This window comes from Macrobrachium rosenbergii, chromosome 13 (assembly GCF_040412425.1).
Source record: "Macrobrachium rosenbergii isolate ZJJX-2024 chromosome 13, ASM4041242v1, whole genome shotgun sequence".
Taxonomy (NCBI): domain Eukaryota; kingdom Metazoa; phylum Arthropoda; class Malacostraca; order Decapoda; family Palaemonidae; genus Macrobrachium; species Macrobrachium rosenbergii.
The window spans coordinates 20,990,811-21,006,947 of NC_089753.1; the positions used below are offsets into that span (position 1 = coordinate 20,990,811).

At 35.5% G+C, this 16,137-nt stretch overlaps 1 protein-coding gene and 1 long non-coding RNA gene across 2 annotated transcripts in view; one reads left to right on the forward strand and one right to left on the reverse strand.

The window, feature by feature from the left end:
- Positions 1–1,649: 1,649 nt before the first annotated feature.
- On the forward strand, positions 1,650–16,122 carry LOC136844980 (uncharacterized). The gene is made up of 2 exons (XR_010855025.1): positions 1,650–1,762; positions 14,113–16,122. It is a non-coding gene; the product is annotated as an uncharacterized lncRNA (long non-coding RNA).
- dlp (dally-like) overlaps positions 11,637–16,137 on the reverse strand; it is a 390,852-nt gene continuing 386,351 nt past the window's right edge. The window contains exon 10 of the mRNA XM_067114476.1: positions 11,637–13,519. Within this exon, the coding sequence (XP_066970577.1) occupies positions 13,059–13,519 (461 nt within the window). The 3' untranslated portion in view covers positions 11,637–13,058. The remainder of the gene's footprint in view (positions 13,520–16,137) is intronic.

A 16,137-nucleotide genomic window follows, 5' to 3' on the forward strand; every position in this document is an offset into this window, starting at 1 on the left:
GAGTAGTTTTTAAGTCATTATCCATACATGGAGTTTTACAATGTTGCTATGCTGATGAAGACAATAATCTTACAAGTCTGTTGTTAACAATGTTATCACATGCAACATAAAGGGTCTCTGAAACTCTGCCACTCATGTCTTTCCTTCCACTAATCTCCAATCTCCCAGTCCCTCTATCTTAGTTATCATCCAGTTAGGCCTGAGTCCTAATTTTTCTGACTTTATCACATACTGTTTTTCTACGCAAATGAAATTTCCATAATCATTCGTTTTTCTACGTAATTTGAAATTATTCCTCACTTTACCCTGCCACCTGACGAATAATATACTTCTTAAAGCTTTTTTTTTTCTTAAATCGACAAAACATTTTACTGACAGTTTCATCATCATACCATGATTCATATCCATATCATAATGCAGATTGCATTATATTAGTGTATAATCTTACTTTAATACACAATCCCAATCTATTTTATTTGCAAATCTTTTCCTTTCTCCGTCTAATGTCATTTCATTACTTTGTGTAAAGGCTACCTTCACTATTTCCGTTTTTCTCTTATATATTATGATTCCCATCTCTTTCTTAAATGTATAATGCATTCTGTCATGCCATTTTAACTTAAATCTCCTCTAGCACTCCAAGTTTTTTTATTTGCAATATAAAATCGACGAAAAGAGTAAATAACAGTGGTGACATCACCACGTAGCACACTATAAAATCACTAATATAAAATCACCATATATATATATATATATATATATATATATATATATATATATATATATATATATATATATATATATATATATATATATATATATATATATATATATATATATATATATATCTAATCTGCTGGTCACTTTCCTTTCTGACCAGATATGGATACAGCTGTATTTACAACAAAGACCTCTTTCTCGATTTCTTCGCAATGCGGATACTCTTGTGACCTTACTATATAGTAACTACGAAGGCCTCAGCCAAGCATTGGCGTATCGTCTCGTCTGAGATACAAATCACATCCGTAAAAAGCAGTTTTTACATCCATGAAACAAACTAATCCCGGTATGCAGACATTTTGCACCCCACAGGCTAGGTTTGTTGCAATTGGAATTTTTCAGACAGTAATGGTCTTGCCTGACAACACTGGTGCCACAAATTCGAGTCTAAAACCCATCCATGCATTCAAAGCCGGCTGATTAAAAAAAAAAAAAAGAATTAATTTTCTTACTAACAACCTCTCCATTAATCCACTACATGTACATGCACACTGTAAACAGAGAATTACGTCCCTTGTAGTTTATTCTACTGTTATGACTCATAGTCACACCCAGGGATACCACCTTCTTTCCAACAAGATCGGTTGCGAACAGCAGTACTGGACATAAAACATTATTCACATTGGTTTACCTGTTACGTAAGGATGAGACTTCAATTTTTCCCCCAGTTCGTTTGATTTCGTGAGGCTTTGTTACTGTTTACTAGTGGGGTACGTGACTAAAATTAAAATGATGTTTTATTATTATTATTATTATTATTATTATTATTATTATTATTATTATTATTATTATTATTATATATTACTACTACTTTTGTACCGAAAGTAAAAAATTTCGTCGTCAATTGGGGACCCTTTAGTTGTTTATACGAATAATGTAATAAGGTTGATGTCAATCAAACGTTACGGAACTCAGTGTCAAAGGTTCACGAGACGAACCGCAACGTTTCTTATTGCGTGGTTGGTAATGTTTACTCACAGAGGTAAGAAACCGTTATAAAAGTATCTCTGTTTTTTCCATTGTCCTTGGTATGTATTGATCATTGCAATAGGTAGTATTGAAGAATCCTATGTTAAGGTATACTCATAAGCCTTAAACTCTTTGGCTAATTTGCCCACATGACCAAGCCTAGTTTTTCGTTGGAGGGTTGGGTGAGAGCTTTCGGCTAGCACGCTGCTGGCCCAGCGTTCGAATCTCCGAACGGCCAATGAAGAATCAGAGGAATTTATTTTTGGTGATTACCATTCAGGTTAAACTAAGATATACTTAATCTAGTATTGTAGGGTATGGTAGGCTAGGATTCTTGTTTAAAACTGAATTACCTTGAGCACATCCCAGGCCATTTGAGGCAATGCCAGGAATTATGACCCGTGGGAATGCCTTGTAGGGTATGATATTGTTTACTGTGTATGTGTTGCCCTAAGGTAAGGAGGGAAAGGTGATTGAGTGAAGCCTCTCTGCAGGTTAGGTTAGGTGAGGAGAAGTTAGCATCGTGTCCCCTTTTTTTTACCAGCTAAATAAGAACCATGCGTGGATATTTCCATGTTAGTCAGAATTCAATGGTTATATCCTATGAATAAAAGGTATTGTGGTTGGGAAGCGGTTTGCATTCAAACATTTAAGAGTTTTGGGTGACATCAGGCACCCCGAAGATGATTTGGGTCTCTTTGACAGTACAGTCCTCAAGGTTGGCCCACTAGAGTCCAGGAGAGCCAATCCTTTGGTTAAGGATGATTCCATGTTTACATGGTCGTAGTCTTAACAAGTGGGTTTAGCTTACACCTTTGCTACCCTCTTATCTGCTTGGGTGTTATCCAGTATGGGTAAGGTATGCAGTGGAATATTTTGGAAGTGATTAACTGTTGTAGTTGTGGAAAATGTGAATTATCTGATCAAATAGTGCTATATTCTTAATAATGTCAAGCAGTTATCTTTACATTTTCTTAACTTGGATCATTTCAATAACAAATCCACTTCCCTTTGATCTGCTGGCTCTCCTTTGGCTGTGATGGTGACCCCTGCATAATTTTAGATGGCTCGAATCCAAGTAAAAAATCTACAGTTTTGGGGGTTGTGGTAATGAAAATTTTTGTGTACTGTATTGCACATTTATGCCAGTCATTAGGACATGAAACTTTCTTAAATATCATGAAATCTTATGGCTTATTGAAAAGGATTAAGCTTGCAGTTACACTTGACCATAACTACTCTGGAGCATACTTTACTATTGCAGACTGCTCTGGCAGATTTAGCATTTTGTAAGTATTGCATGAGGAAAAGAAAGCAGATTTTGAATGCAAGGTTAAGATAATTGATTTCTGGAAATTTCTGATAAGGGAAATGATTTTACGAAAAAGTAATGACAGTTGTTTTGTACAGAGAACGATGATCTAACTTCATAAGAGCCTGTGAAACTCTTCTAGGGAAGATCAGCATCATGCTTCCCTGGAATGTTAAATGCTGCGGTATGAATATCCTTGTTAGGTAGGCAGTGATACTTGGGTAGCTTTACTATTCTCATATTTCCAGAAGGAAATATTGAAGCAATTAGTCTTCTAGATCCATCAACACCAGGGGATAAATCAGGAGAGACCTCTATGGCTTCTCAGAAAAAATTTTCATGAGATACTTTCCCTTTATTCATTTCAGAAACTAGGTGGGCGCAACAAAACCATTGTACTGTATTGACCTTTTTCAAAGTCTTTGCTGCCAGAATGCTTATCTTTGGATATTTGCCCAACAAAGTTGAAAACTTCAAAAGTGGGCATAGCCAGTGCTTAAGTGTAATGAGGTAAGGTGCGTTGCTTCCTCCACCTTCTTCCCCAGTATGGCCTTGCAAACATTGGGATTTTCTTTGATCCTGAGATGGCCAGTGATATTGCTTGGCAATAGGGCATAATCCACCAGTTGTACAAATGGACCTTTTATTCAAGAGGGGTTAATTCCATGTGAGAGTATTTTTTTTTTGTAACTTGGCAATCTACTGTACAAGAAGGGATGCAACATTAGCCTGTATGTATTTGCAAAAGTCAATCACTGCCATCATTGAATGAGATGGTGAGCATGGCTGTAAATTTTCAACACCTGAGACATTGCTGCACAATTTACTCTATGTAATTGTTTTGTAGTAGTATCCACTGATAACTTTGAAGAACATTATTTTGTCAAATGAAAATATTTCAAAATTTGCATTTAGTCATTATTTACGAGCAGATGAGAATCATTACTTTGGTTGTATGATTCACTGTGTAGGTCCCAGCTTGGGTATGGCTGTCAGATATAATATACTCTTCTGTGTAAAACTAAACTAAAGGAACTCGGTGTTTACGTAATGTAGGCCTTAGAGTGTGGTCTGGTCTGTTTAGAACTGCACCTATCCCAAAAAAACAGACGAACTCCCCGTTCATGGGTGTCGACAGTAATGAATTAACACTTGATTGTTTGGTCTGTAGTATTAGTATACGATTAAGTCTGCCTCAGTAACCCTTCTTTCAATATATTAAAAAGAAACTGGTGACTCATGGATTTGGTGGGACAAGATCATATAGAACTTTGCAAAAATACTTAAATGAGCAAGTTAATGATTTGTCTCATTAGATGCAGAAAATCCTGAAAGTTAACCATCCTTATATCCTACCTTAGATTATACCTGAAATTTCCTTGTGTTCAAAATCCTTCTCAAAGAACACCCACTCATGAGATGGTAATTCCAGATTCCAGAAACATTGTGATCTTCATAAAGGTTGTTATGACCTTGGGCAGTTAGACAAAGAGGACTCAGTGTCCCTTAATACTTTATTTCATACTCAGTTCAATATGGCGGGCAGACATCAGCCACCTCAGTTTTTAACAAAACCCACCAAAAACAGAACAAGTGCACATCAACAAGTACAGTCACTTAGTACACTTTACAAAGATCATATGTAGCTGTTTATGGATTGTTCATAGTTAGAAAATGGTGTTTGATGTGTTAGTCTCCAAAAGGTTGAATCCTGTATAGCTAAATTACTTGGCTTTCCAATAGATATGACAACATTATTTGATTTGAGCTCATTTTGAATAGTAAGGGGAAAATGCCTTGTCATATACTATGACTAAAAGAGTATCTTGCATTTTCCCTCTATTCCTTCCCTTGAGAATCTACTCCTGCCTCTCATTCCCTCGTTTCTTAAAATTCACTAAATACTTTCTTCCTCCTTTTCTTTCTCTTTTTAACAACAGCCCCTTTATCCAAAAGCTTAGGAGGGTTTCCCCTATTTTGTGCCAATTCTTCTTCGTTTTAATATGCTTTTTCCCATTTTTATATGGGGTCAACCTTACCAGATGCCTTCAGTCACACTTTTGAAGGACTTTGATTTGACGTTGGATGGTAAGGCGCAATCACAGCACACAATCTACGAAACCTCGATCGGCAACGCCCTGCCTGACATCGCTAGATCCCAAGGTAGCTCAATGTCCCAAAAAACATGTATCGTGCCGAAACCAACCCCAGCTCCCTTTCTCCCGGCAGCGACAGGAGAACTGATTAGCGTATTAGTTAGATTAAGGTCGACAGTTCTTTTTATATTAAAAAGAAAGATTTGAGGTGTCTGAACTTTGCAAAAATACTTTTTAGAAGATGTTGGAGTGGTTAACCATCCTTGTATTAGTCTGTAACACCCATTTGCTTTCAGCAACCTATCCGTTGATTACTTTAATACTTTTATTTCATAATCCTGGGGTGTCTACAAAAACAGATAGCAAAGTGTCCTTAGCCAAAAGATCTGTACTGGTCTGGTGTTAGTCTCCCAAAAGTTGATTTGAACCCGCGCCACATTTGACCATTATTTGATTTCATTTTGAATAGTAAGGGGAATGCCTTGTCCTAGGCTGCTGCCACCGACTGAGCCATCAAGGCTCCCATTTTATTCTGTGCCAATAATAAAAATATTAAAGCTTTAGGGATTATATTAGCCTCTTGCCTGCAAGTTTTTATAGCATCTGGAAGGTTGAAGTTGTTTTAACCTGATTAAGGATCATGCATACTGCCCTCACTCATTGTTATGCATTTTAAATGGTAGTGCTGCACCAGATTGTGCCTTTTATAACAGATTTCTGTTGGGTGAGCACATCATGGTGTCCTGCTCCCCATTTATCAGCAAGAGAAAGTATGGCCTTCCCCTGAAATCCCATGCTGAGATTTAAAAGTAATCTGTTTTAACTATATTTAAACTTTTTATTAATATTTTAAATGTACAGATATTGGAATGAAAGCTCATTCTTCTCTACTCTGCCGTGATGGAGCTGAGTGGACTCCCTTGCCATAGTGCCAGGCCATAAGTCCCAGATTTCATTCACTCATTCAAAGATTTCTGGAACTTATTTTTGTAAATTTTCCCATGATAGGATGGCATGTTTTTTATTAATTTTTTTTAATGTTTAGGGCCTGACCACCAACTTTTCTGTGTGGAGCATCACTTAGCTTTAACATCCTCTTATCTTTGCTCTAGAACCCAGGGATGGTTACCCTGATCCTTTTCAAATCTCTTTTTATAGCTTCACTCACACTTTTGTTATAAACATGGGTCTGTGCGGACTGTAATTTTTACCTTACCATAGGTAGACTTGTAATTTGTGATCTATTTGATAGTATTTTCCCAGTTGCAGCAGCTTTGCTTCACTTTTCAACTATCTCAGCTCTTATCATGAGTCTTTTCCATTTTCTCACCCACATACTGAGGTTCTGTACTAAGGGGACTTGCATACTGAGTGGTTCAATTACACACACAACGCGTGCGCAGCACACACACACAGAGCCTGTGCATTTTCTTTTTCTGTTGATATGGAACAAATTATCCTGTATTCCTACGCATGTTCTTGATCATCTAACCATGGATTCTACATTCATGATCACTGTTTTTATCTCAAACTCTTCCAACGACAGGTAGTCTTGTAAAATTGCTTCCTATTAAGATTCCGGGCAGAAGGATAATGTTTGTAGAGGGCTGTGGCCTTAGAATAACAGGCAGTTGTCATGTTCCCTGGAAATTTTATTTAGTTATCCCTTTATTTTGACCCTGTGGTGTTAACATTAGAAATTGGAACTTAAGTCTAGTACCTATTTCATACTGTAATGTGTGCGGAATGATCTCCCAAATATATCACTTACATAAACACATAAACTGGGGATACGTGGCCAAAGACCAAACTTTTTAGTGGCACCCCTTATGGTCGGAGTGGGTTATCAGTAGGATTTCCAATGTTTTCAAAATTTTCAATGTAAACTGTGTGGGAATGTCAGTTCCTAATTAATGAAATATGTGGCTGGTGGTAGTTAATGAGAGGGCAGCCATTTTGGGTCTTTGAATCACTAACCCTATGTATCCAACATTCTTGATGTATTTTATATTAAACCCCTTTAACTATTGTACAGTATTAAAATTCCATCCCCTTTTTGTATTTTTGGGTCACTTATTTCCTCTACAACAGTACTTCAGTCTTCACCTCTCCCCCACAAATTCCCTTCATTGAATACTAGCTTTTGTACTTTGAGAGGCCCTGTTGTGCAGACATGAGCATTTATCCAGTGTATCCTTTAGTTTTCATAGAGGGGTTGTATTGGTATCTGAGGTTTTAACCTTGGTAAGAAAGGCTTATGTTTCAGGAGAAAGGGCACAAAATTCATTCTTGTCCTCTCTCCTCTGTTGCTACCCATGCCTCCTGTACATCTAAGAATCACTGTACCACTGTGCTTTGCAGCGAAAAATCTTTTCATACTGAGAGGGAATCAGACATCCAGATCCCATCTTTGATTGAACCAAATTTCTGGTCCTTTGCCAATAAGTTCCTAATATCTGCGCGGCTAACTTTTCTTATCTCTTCCATCATGATAAATATATAGCTTGTTCTGCTTGTCAAAAGGTCATGCTTTGGCTTTCATTTGTAGGTAAGTCATCTCGCAGCGATTTCAGTGCTTTTGATCCTCCCTGTCTTAATCATATACCCTTCCCTCTGTTCTCTACTTAAAAGCTGTAATGCTCATGCATCTTTAAAGATTACCAAGGTATCTGGTTTGAATGTTACTCCAATCCTGTTCCTTATGGATTTAGCAGGCATACTTGCTTGCATGTTTTTCCATATTTTTTGCCCATATTTTAATTTGCATTTATTCTCCTCCATGCAAACATGCTTTGGTCCAGCCAATCCCAGAGAAAGGTTACCATTCAAATCCTCCAAATTAATATTACCTGTACTTTATTATTGCTAAAGTATTTGGAACTTTACTTTCCTTTTTTGGAAATGAACCTTACCTCTCCATTATGTAGCTTTTACTTCCGCGCCAGCAGGAGTTCGACAGATTAAAACATAAAACGAGAACACTCGGTTTTCTGTTAATATTATTCTTCTATCCAAATACGATAGAATTGCATCCTGCCAGTTCTCAATTTTCCATCAACCATAACTTTGTCATCCTCAAATTTGTGAAGCTTCTTCCTTCATTTCCCTTCTAGACAAGATTGTGTCATAGACAATAAATCAATGACTCCTCTTACCTTTTCTCTAAATCATCTTTCTTTCTTTTGTATAGTTATTACTTTAGCCCCAGTTGCAACAAGATAGAGGAAAATGTCTTAATGTTCAGGTGGTCGTAGAACACCCATCAAGACACTGCTTCTCACATTTTAATATCTGGAGGACTTGAGAATTCCTTATTTTGAGTGTTGATTCTTTCATGGCTCTGTTCCTTTTGTATGATGTGCAACATATTATTACAGTACATGCAATATGATTGTTCCACATATGATTCTGTTATAGTTGTTTTTCTCTCTGAAGTGTCATTTCATTCGTGGCTCAGAGGGTATGATACTTCAAGCTTTAATATCTACATGAGCATATATCTATCAGTTTTATCATGTGTAGTACTTTTGATTATTTGAAGATAAAACTGTGGCACAACAAATTTTCAAATAATTTGAAGTACTTCTGTGCCAAATTAAGATTCACATGGGCAACTATTTGTAATGTATGTATCTTATTATTGTAACAGCTTTAACTGCAGATATATGTGCTTTGAAGATGGAGGCAGTATTTGGAAGCATATTTTATATGGTATTGACATTTTTTATATGTATGTTCCAGTACATGTAGGTTTTTAATTAGTTTGTAATTAGTCTTATACTGACAAAGCTAGGGTGAATAAGTTTTTTTCATATTTTACTTATGTGTCATGCTTGCTATATCATCAGAGCTTATTGTGTTGTAGGGATTGCAGTCTAATTTGGTATAACTGTAGACCATCATATAGAGATGTGCATAAAGTAAGTAAGTCTATCAGCCTACACTTACCTGGTTTTTAGGCATGTTAAATATGTGGCCCTAAAGACCACAGACTTTTCAGCAAATACTAAAGACCACAGACTTTTCAATAAATACATCTTGTTTTGATAAAATTGCTATTATCTATCATCTGTCTTACCTTTTCAAGAACCATGATGGCATCTTCAACATTACATCTCTTGGAAAGCTTTCATGTATAGTTGGGGGGGGAGGGGGGCAGTAGGAAACATGTATTTGATAACAGCGTACTGTCAGAATACTCTTTCTGCTTATATGGAGACATTTTTTGGTAGTTATGTATTACAGGAATGTTTTTGTATCACAAAATATAAACCTTCCAGCTCAGGTATATAAATACACACCGGATTTTTGCATTATGTATTATGTACAATAAAATAACAAAATATCTCTGTACAGACATCTCTACAGAGTGGAATTTCGTACAGTGCCAGATGATTGATACAGGTTGTTACAGTCTATAAATTTACACGTCACGACATAAATGCAAAATATTTAAATGCATTATTACTCCAAAGTGAATATTTATACGACTGACTTCAAGGTCATTCAAGCTATTATATTTTTCAATAGAAAGCTTTTAACCATAATATACCATCTGGATATGGGATTAAATAACATTAAACACTTTCATTTTCCATTTCAGGGAAATTACAAGCCCCATAAAATCTTTCTATCCAGCAATGGAAATTTATCAGAACAGAGGTAAGGTCGCTATTATGAAAACAATATTTAACTGCTTTGGAAATTCGGTCATCGAGCTCAGTCACTACATAATTACAATATTTTCAATATCTTATTTAAGGGAAATTGACTATACAAAGGGATATACAGTACTCATAATTGAAGAGAAGAGGAAATTCAAAGCTGAGCTATGGTGAATACAATTTCATTTTTAAGTAATATAAGAATTTATTTAAGATCAGAATGACAGGTCTTTGAAAAAAATTCCCTCTGATATATATTACACCTATCCATTTTTAGAAGTAGTCTATAAAAAAAATTTCTTTGGAACACACTATAAGTGGAAGAAATGTTGACTACTCAACTGGAAAGAACAGTACCTGTAAACCAAAGTACAACGGAATCAAGTAAGTAGGTACACCCTGAGTATAGTAAGGGAACATAAAAAAAAATTAAAACATCCATTTGTCTATTTCCTCAGGCCTTTCAACCAAGATGACAATTTTTAGATTACCTAAAGGGGTTGAAAAAGTGCATTTTGCTGGTGACAGATTTCTTGGTATTAACATTGTTAAAAATGGAAGGAGAAATCTTGAAATTTAAATTTTCTAATATATATATATATATATTAAGTAATATTGTTATACTGTACTAATGACAATGCTAATTAGCACCCAACCATCTAAAATTCAGATACCAATGATGATTACATTTTTGTTGTTTTCTGAATTGTTTTCAAAGATGCAAAATCTTGCTATCAGACAAAACCATCTGTTATAATTGCAATTTAGCAATCAAAAAGTCAAACAGTAAATATGATTTCCATATTACCATATTTAGAAATCATAGAGGCCTATAACAAGAAAAAAAAACTAAATTTGCATAGGCTTGAAATAGAATACAAGAAGGCAATCACTCAAGCACTTCATCTCCAAAGGGAACACTACAGGAGAGAAATAGGACAGTGGAATACCTTTATAAAAAAAAAAATGCATACAGTACAGGTAGAGTACACCAGTTCTTTAGAATGACAGAACAAATGAGTTTTCTAAGTACAGACATGACTCCATGATAAATGATATAAGGCAGGTAACCTATAAAAAATATAAAACAATCTACATTGTACAACACATCGTCAACGTATAGCCAAATTAATTACAGGAGTCGATTGATACTTTCAACATTTTCACTAGGATAATATCACTTTCTGTTACAAATGACAATATCTGCCTTAATCAGTAGAGTATAAAGTATAATTTGCTAAAAGAAAATTACCATCTCTCAAATAGGTAAGAGTTTGTGACTCAAGTAGGATTTTTACAAGGGCAGTCCATTCTACTGTGCACTGAGCCTGTATAATTCATTATCAGAAAACTACAAAATACTTCCATATAAACTTGAGCTAATTCTCCAGTCATTTTGTTTTCTATTGATAAAGCATAGATATGTGGCAAGTACTTGAGCTTATTTTAACTGAATATTCCTTTTCCACATTTTCAGTTTTTGTCATTTACATGTGAACATTAATTACGCTCCATCTCTGGAGGAACATTCAGTATCTTTCAAGCTCACAATTAAAATCTGTATTATTTTGGAATAGAGCAGGAGGTAGAGACACTTTAAGCTCATGAGATCATCTTTCATGTACTATTGGAGAAAATACAGTTAAATAAGTCTTAAGTTTATCAGTACCAAGACATTAGAGTCATCAGAAACACAGGGCATGGGACGTAGATGTCTGCTTTAGTAACGTTTTCATTAACCTCTCCTGCATAAACCCAACTTACACTTGGGATATGGAACAGGATTTATTTTAGGCTTTACTAACAGTATGCTTATTTTTCTTTTTTTTTTTTTTACAGTCTTATTGCTGTTCCTAGCCTATCTTGGTAGTAATTAACAGACTATGCTGTACAATTACAATGTATTAACAGCAAACAACATAACAGCCTGTGCTGCACAAACCTTTTAGCCACAAAAGAAACAACTACAGAATGGGTTATTTAATTTGACTTTCATCTTTTAGAATGACATTGAAGAAGCTATTATGTTAACTGACTGGTGATTATTATGCATTCACACGATTCACGGCCTATATGAAAAGAATACGTATATATATATATATATAACCACAAACCACAATATGGTTTCCCACAATGATGATGAAAACATTTACACGGACATAGCATGACATGTAATGATGTAAGATGATTCTACAGTTTCTTTACTCTAAGAAAATGGCAAACACATACGATGCAGGGCATGAAACATTCATACATAAAATGAGTGCACCATATGCACTTCATGGCTGGACCAAATTAATGTAAAAACATTTCAAATCATGATGGTAGTATCGTCTATAGATTTTGTGCCTGGACGGCTAAGGTTTTGATTGCAGACCAGAATTTTGATGCAGTTACCTATCACAGCAAATAATAAAAGGATCACATGCATTACATTTTAGAGGGATGAATGAAAAAACTGAAATCCTGTCCGCCAAAGAATGAGAAAACCCAACAACAATCATTACTTAAAAATTTCATCAGTAAATACAATGGTGATGATAAAACATAACATTAGTAAAAGCAGTATACAGAGGTAAAAAGATAATTACATATGGCTTTAAGCTTTCAGTAGATTTACTGTACGTTAATAAATACTGTAAAAAAAAAAAGTGAGTAATGCTATGCAACTTCACAATCATGGCACACACTTGTCACATTTTCATGGTATGGGGCGTATGTTACACCTCCAAATGTTAAGTGTCTGAAGGAATTCATAATAACACTTTCCCTTCCATGAAACTCTTCAGTCACACACCAACCAATGATTAGCACAAAAGATGTCTCTCTCTCTCTTTCTCCTATCAAAATGGAGCATCCTCATCTTAAATCTGATTTTCCATCCTCATCTTAAATCTGATTTTCCATTTCATTCCGTATTTTGAAGGTAATTCATGGAGCATTTATGCATCCCACAAGTCAATATACATTGGTATGATTTGAATGCCTTTGATTCAAAGTTGTGGCATTTTTTCTTGTGCTATGGTCAGTAGTAGCCACAAATTATAAGAGGTTACTTAACTTCAAGACTTCACTCTATTGGCAATCAAAATTACAATGAATTTCCACAGGTCTTCAGTTGCACTAAATCTTTTCCTGAAGGCATTCCTATCAAGTTTTAAGACCCACACCAATCCCTGATTCTAACCTGGCCTTTCTTCTGCCAGGATGTTTTGAGCTTCTGTCATGCGTAAAGGCTTATGCAATAGAGCCCAGGAACATGATGAAGGCTGGCAACATGTAAATTGTTATGGCACGGTATAGTGACATACTCTCTTTGGCAGCTGCAGATGGAGGTTGCTCTGGTCCACCATGAGGTGCCTCAGGCTTAGGATTTCGAGGTCTTCCACCACTTGGGCTATGTGGATCATACATTGGTGGTGCTGATCCACGATCCTTTCCTCTCACTTTGATGGGAACATCTTCGTAGACTTCTTTTCTCCATCCATCTCCAGAACCATAATCACCTGATCCTTCACTTGTACTTATATCGTAACCATCAGCTCCAGAACCAGCATAACTATCTGAATTTGCATACCCATCTTCGTCATCTGGAGGATAGTGGCCTGGAGAGTGGGGAAAGGATGATCCACTACCACTCCCTTCCTCCCTGCTTACAGCCTCTTCATCTTGTTTACCACCATTGTTCAGCCAGGATTCTGAAAATTTCAGGAATCAATTAGCATGAGTCTGTGAGAACTTCTCCATTTTCATGTACTTTAAGTATTCTTAGGGAATAGATTATACACTATTACAAGTGTGTACACCTCAACACCATATAAAAAAACATGTAAAATAGTGAAACTAAGTTCAGATAGAGTACCAACAGAGTTTCAAACAAAAATTATCTGTTAATTTCTTGAGTGTATAACAAACATTTCACAAATTTAAAAAGATACAAACCATTACATGCAAAGACAATAATTTTGTGCACAAGAGAGTACTAACTACTCTATTATCATCCTAAAACTTCATCATTCCTGATCAATGATTACTAAAGCAGGAGTTCCTAATTCAAAACAGTACTGTATATATAATGTTGTGTGTGATGTACGATGGCTGTTCTTAATAGCAATGTAAATCATCTGTTCCACAGTAATAAAGGACTTTAAACAAAAATAGCACATCTGCTTCTGGTAAAAAAATTTTTTTGAAATTCTTGAAAAGGAAAAGGTGTTCAACATTAAATTTTCCATGTTAATTACACTACTTTTTATGCATCAGTTTTTAATAATTTGTTATTAATTTTCAGACTACTAATGTATGTTGCTCTCAAATTCAAGTTGAACAGTCATCACTCCTGTTCAAGATTTTTTAAGATTCACAAAATTACTAAGATGGAATATATCCTCTGTGCCAACAAGTTCAATATTGTTCCAAGCGTTGCTGATGTTGGCAAGGAATGCAAGCATTGTAAGAATATTTTCAAGAATTTCACCGACAACTGGGGAAAACACACCAAGCATTCTAATACATCCCTTCTTTGGTGTTTGAGCATATTACTATTCCACACTGTCATTGATGTCTATGGTAATTTGTCTCTATAAGAAAAAAAAAAAAAATTAATTTTTCCATGCTATCTCTTAGCCACAAGATGGTAACTGAAATCAGAAACAATGGATGAATTTCTCTGAGAATTGTAACTCGTTGGAGGTTTGGGATGTCTTTGTAAATGGACTTCAGTCCAGTGCCACACTTCAAAGATTTCTTGTGTTTTGTATTCTGTGGTAGCCACCACACAATAAATTCCTGCTCTGCTTACAAATGATTTTCCCAATGTGACATGAAAATGACACTACCCCTTCATTTGTAAGCTTCTATTTGATCAATGCTATTATTAGGCACAGAGAGAGAGAGAGAGAGAGTGTTATGTACTACTATTGGTGCTGCTACCCCACACAGGCACATTCCAAAACAGTATTAAGCATATACCATCCTATAAGGTGGCCTAAACCTGAGCTTAGGTTTAAGATCCTAAGACCAAATTAATAGCTTGGGTATTGAAAATTTAGTCGCTCCTTGACTGTTAGCAGAATATAAAGTGAAGTGTGAACCAAACTTGGCTAAGTTGCATCACTGTATGTTGCTGATCACTGTAATATTGCATCAGATGATAATCTGTTGGCAGAGGTGAATTTACAGATGCAAAGTCATCTCCTTAGCAAGGCAGGTTGTCACTGTGAAGGACGAGTTTAACCTTCATAAGACTGCATACTATCAAGTATATCAAAAAATAACAACAAACCATTTATACTATGACTGCATTCTGATGTCGCTAATGGCATGGCAAATTTTCATATGCCACTGACTCATTTGTTGAGGATCAAAGTCTCGTTAATACATTATATACTTGGACATTGCCATCTTTACAGGAGGAAATAAAGTTGAGCATAATGAAAATCTGAAAAGATTTCTCGGGACAACATCAACTTGCTTTAATTGTATACAGTCAACAAAACTAAGTCTAGAATGAAGTCTCCTTACCTACAACTATGGAAACTCTAAAATGAGAGCAAGACTGTCTCCCCTCTCAAACTGTGCCCAGCCCTAAATTAAGATAATGGGCTTCCCACTGAATATGAAACCTATGACACTACAGCTTGAGAGTGCTGCTCATGATTTCTCAATTACAATACCCATATAACTGAAGCCAAATGTGATGCTCTACATTCTTGTTACAGACTCTAAATCATGGCAAAATGCAACACCTTCCAAATGAAAAGGAGCCACTGCTGTGACGAACTGGTGATGTTTCTTGTTTGCTAATATGAAATAAATCTAAATGATATATAATCAATAAAGGTTTAAGATATTGTATATAATTTAGGCCTAACTGTTACAGTTAGCTTATTTTTGTTAGGACTGTTACAGCTAACTTGTTTTTGTTAGGACATTATTGTAGGAGAAAGTGGGATTTCAGAGGTTCACTGAAATTCCTTGGTGCAGCAGATGAATATGTACCAATACCTGACAGGAATCTAGGTTTCCTACAACTTAATCTAAAATCCAGTTGAATGATTATCTCCACCAGTTTCATCATGAAATGTGGTAGGTTTTCAGGACTTTGAATGGTAAAATAATTTGCAGGGAAGCGAAAATTTTATATTCGATTTTCTTTAAATTGTAATTTAATGTATTTTGTTTATATGTGGGGTATTACATTTCATATATCATGCATTTCTCATAATTTGTGTTATCTTCTGATTATTATATTTTAAAGGGATATCCAATAAATGTTGAACAAAGCCAACATCTGTGGTCAGAATTTTGTTTGATT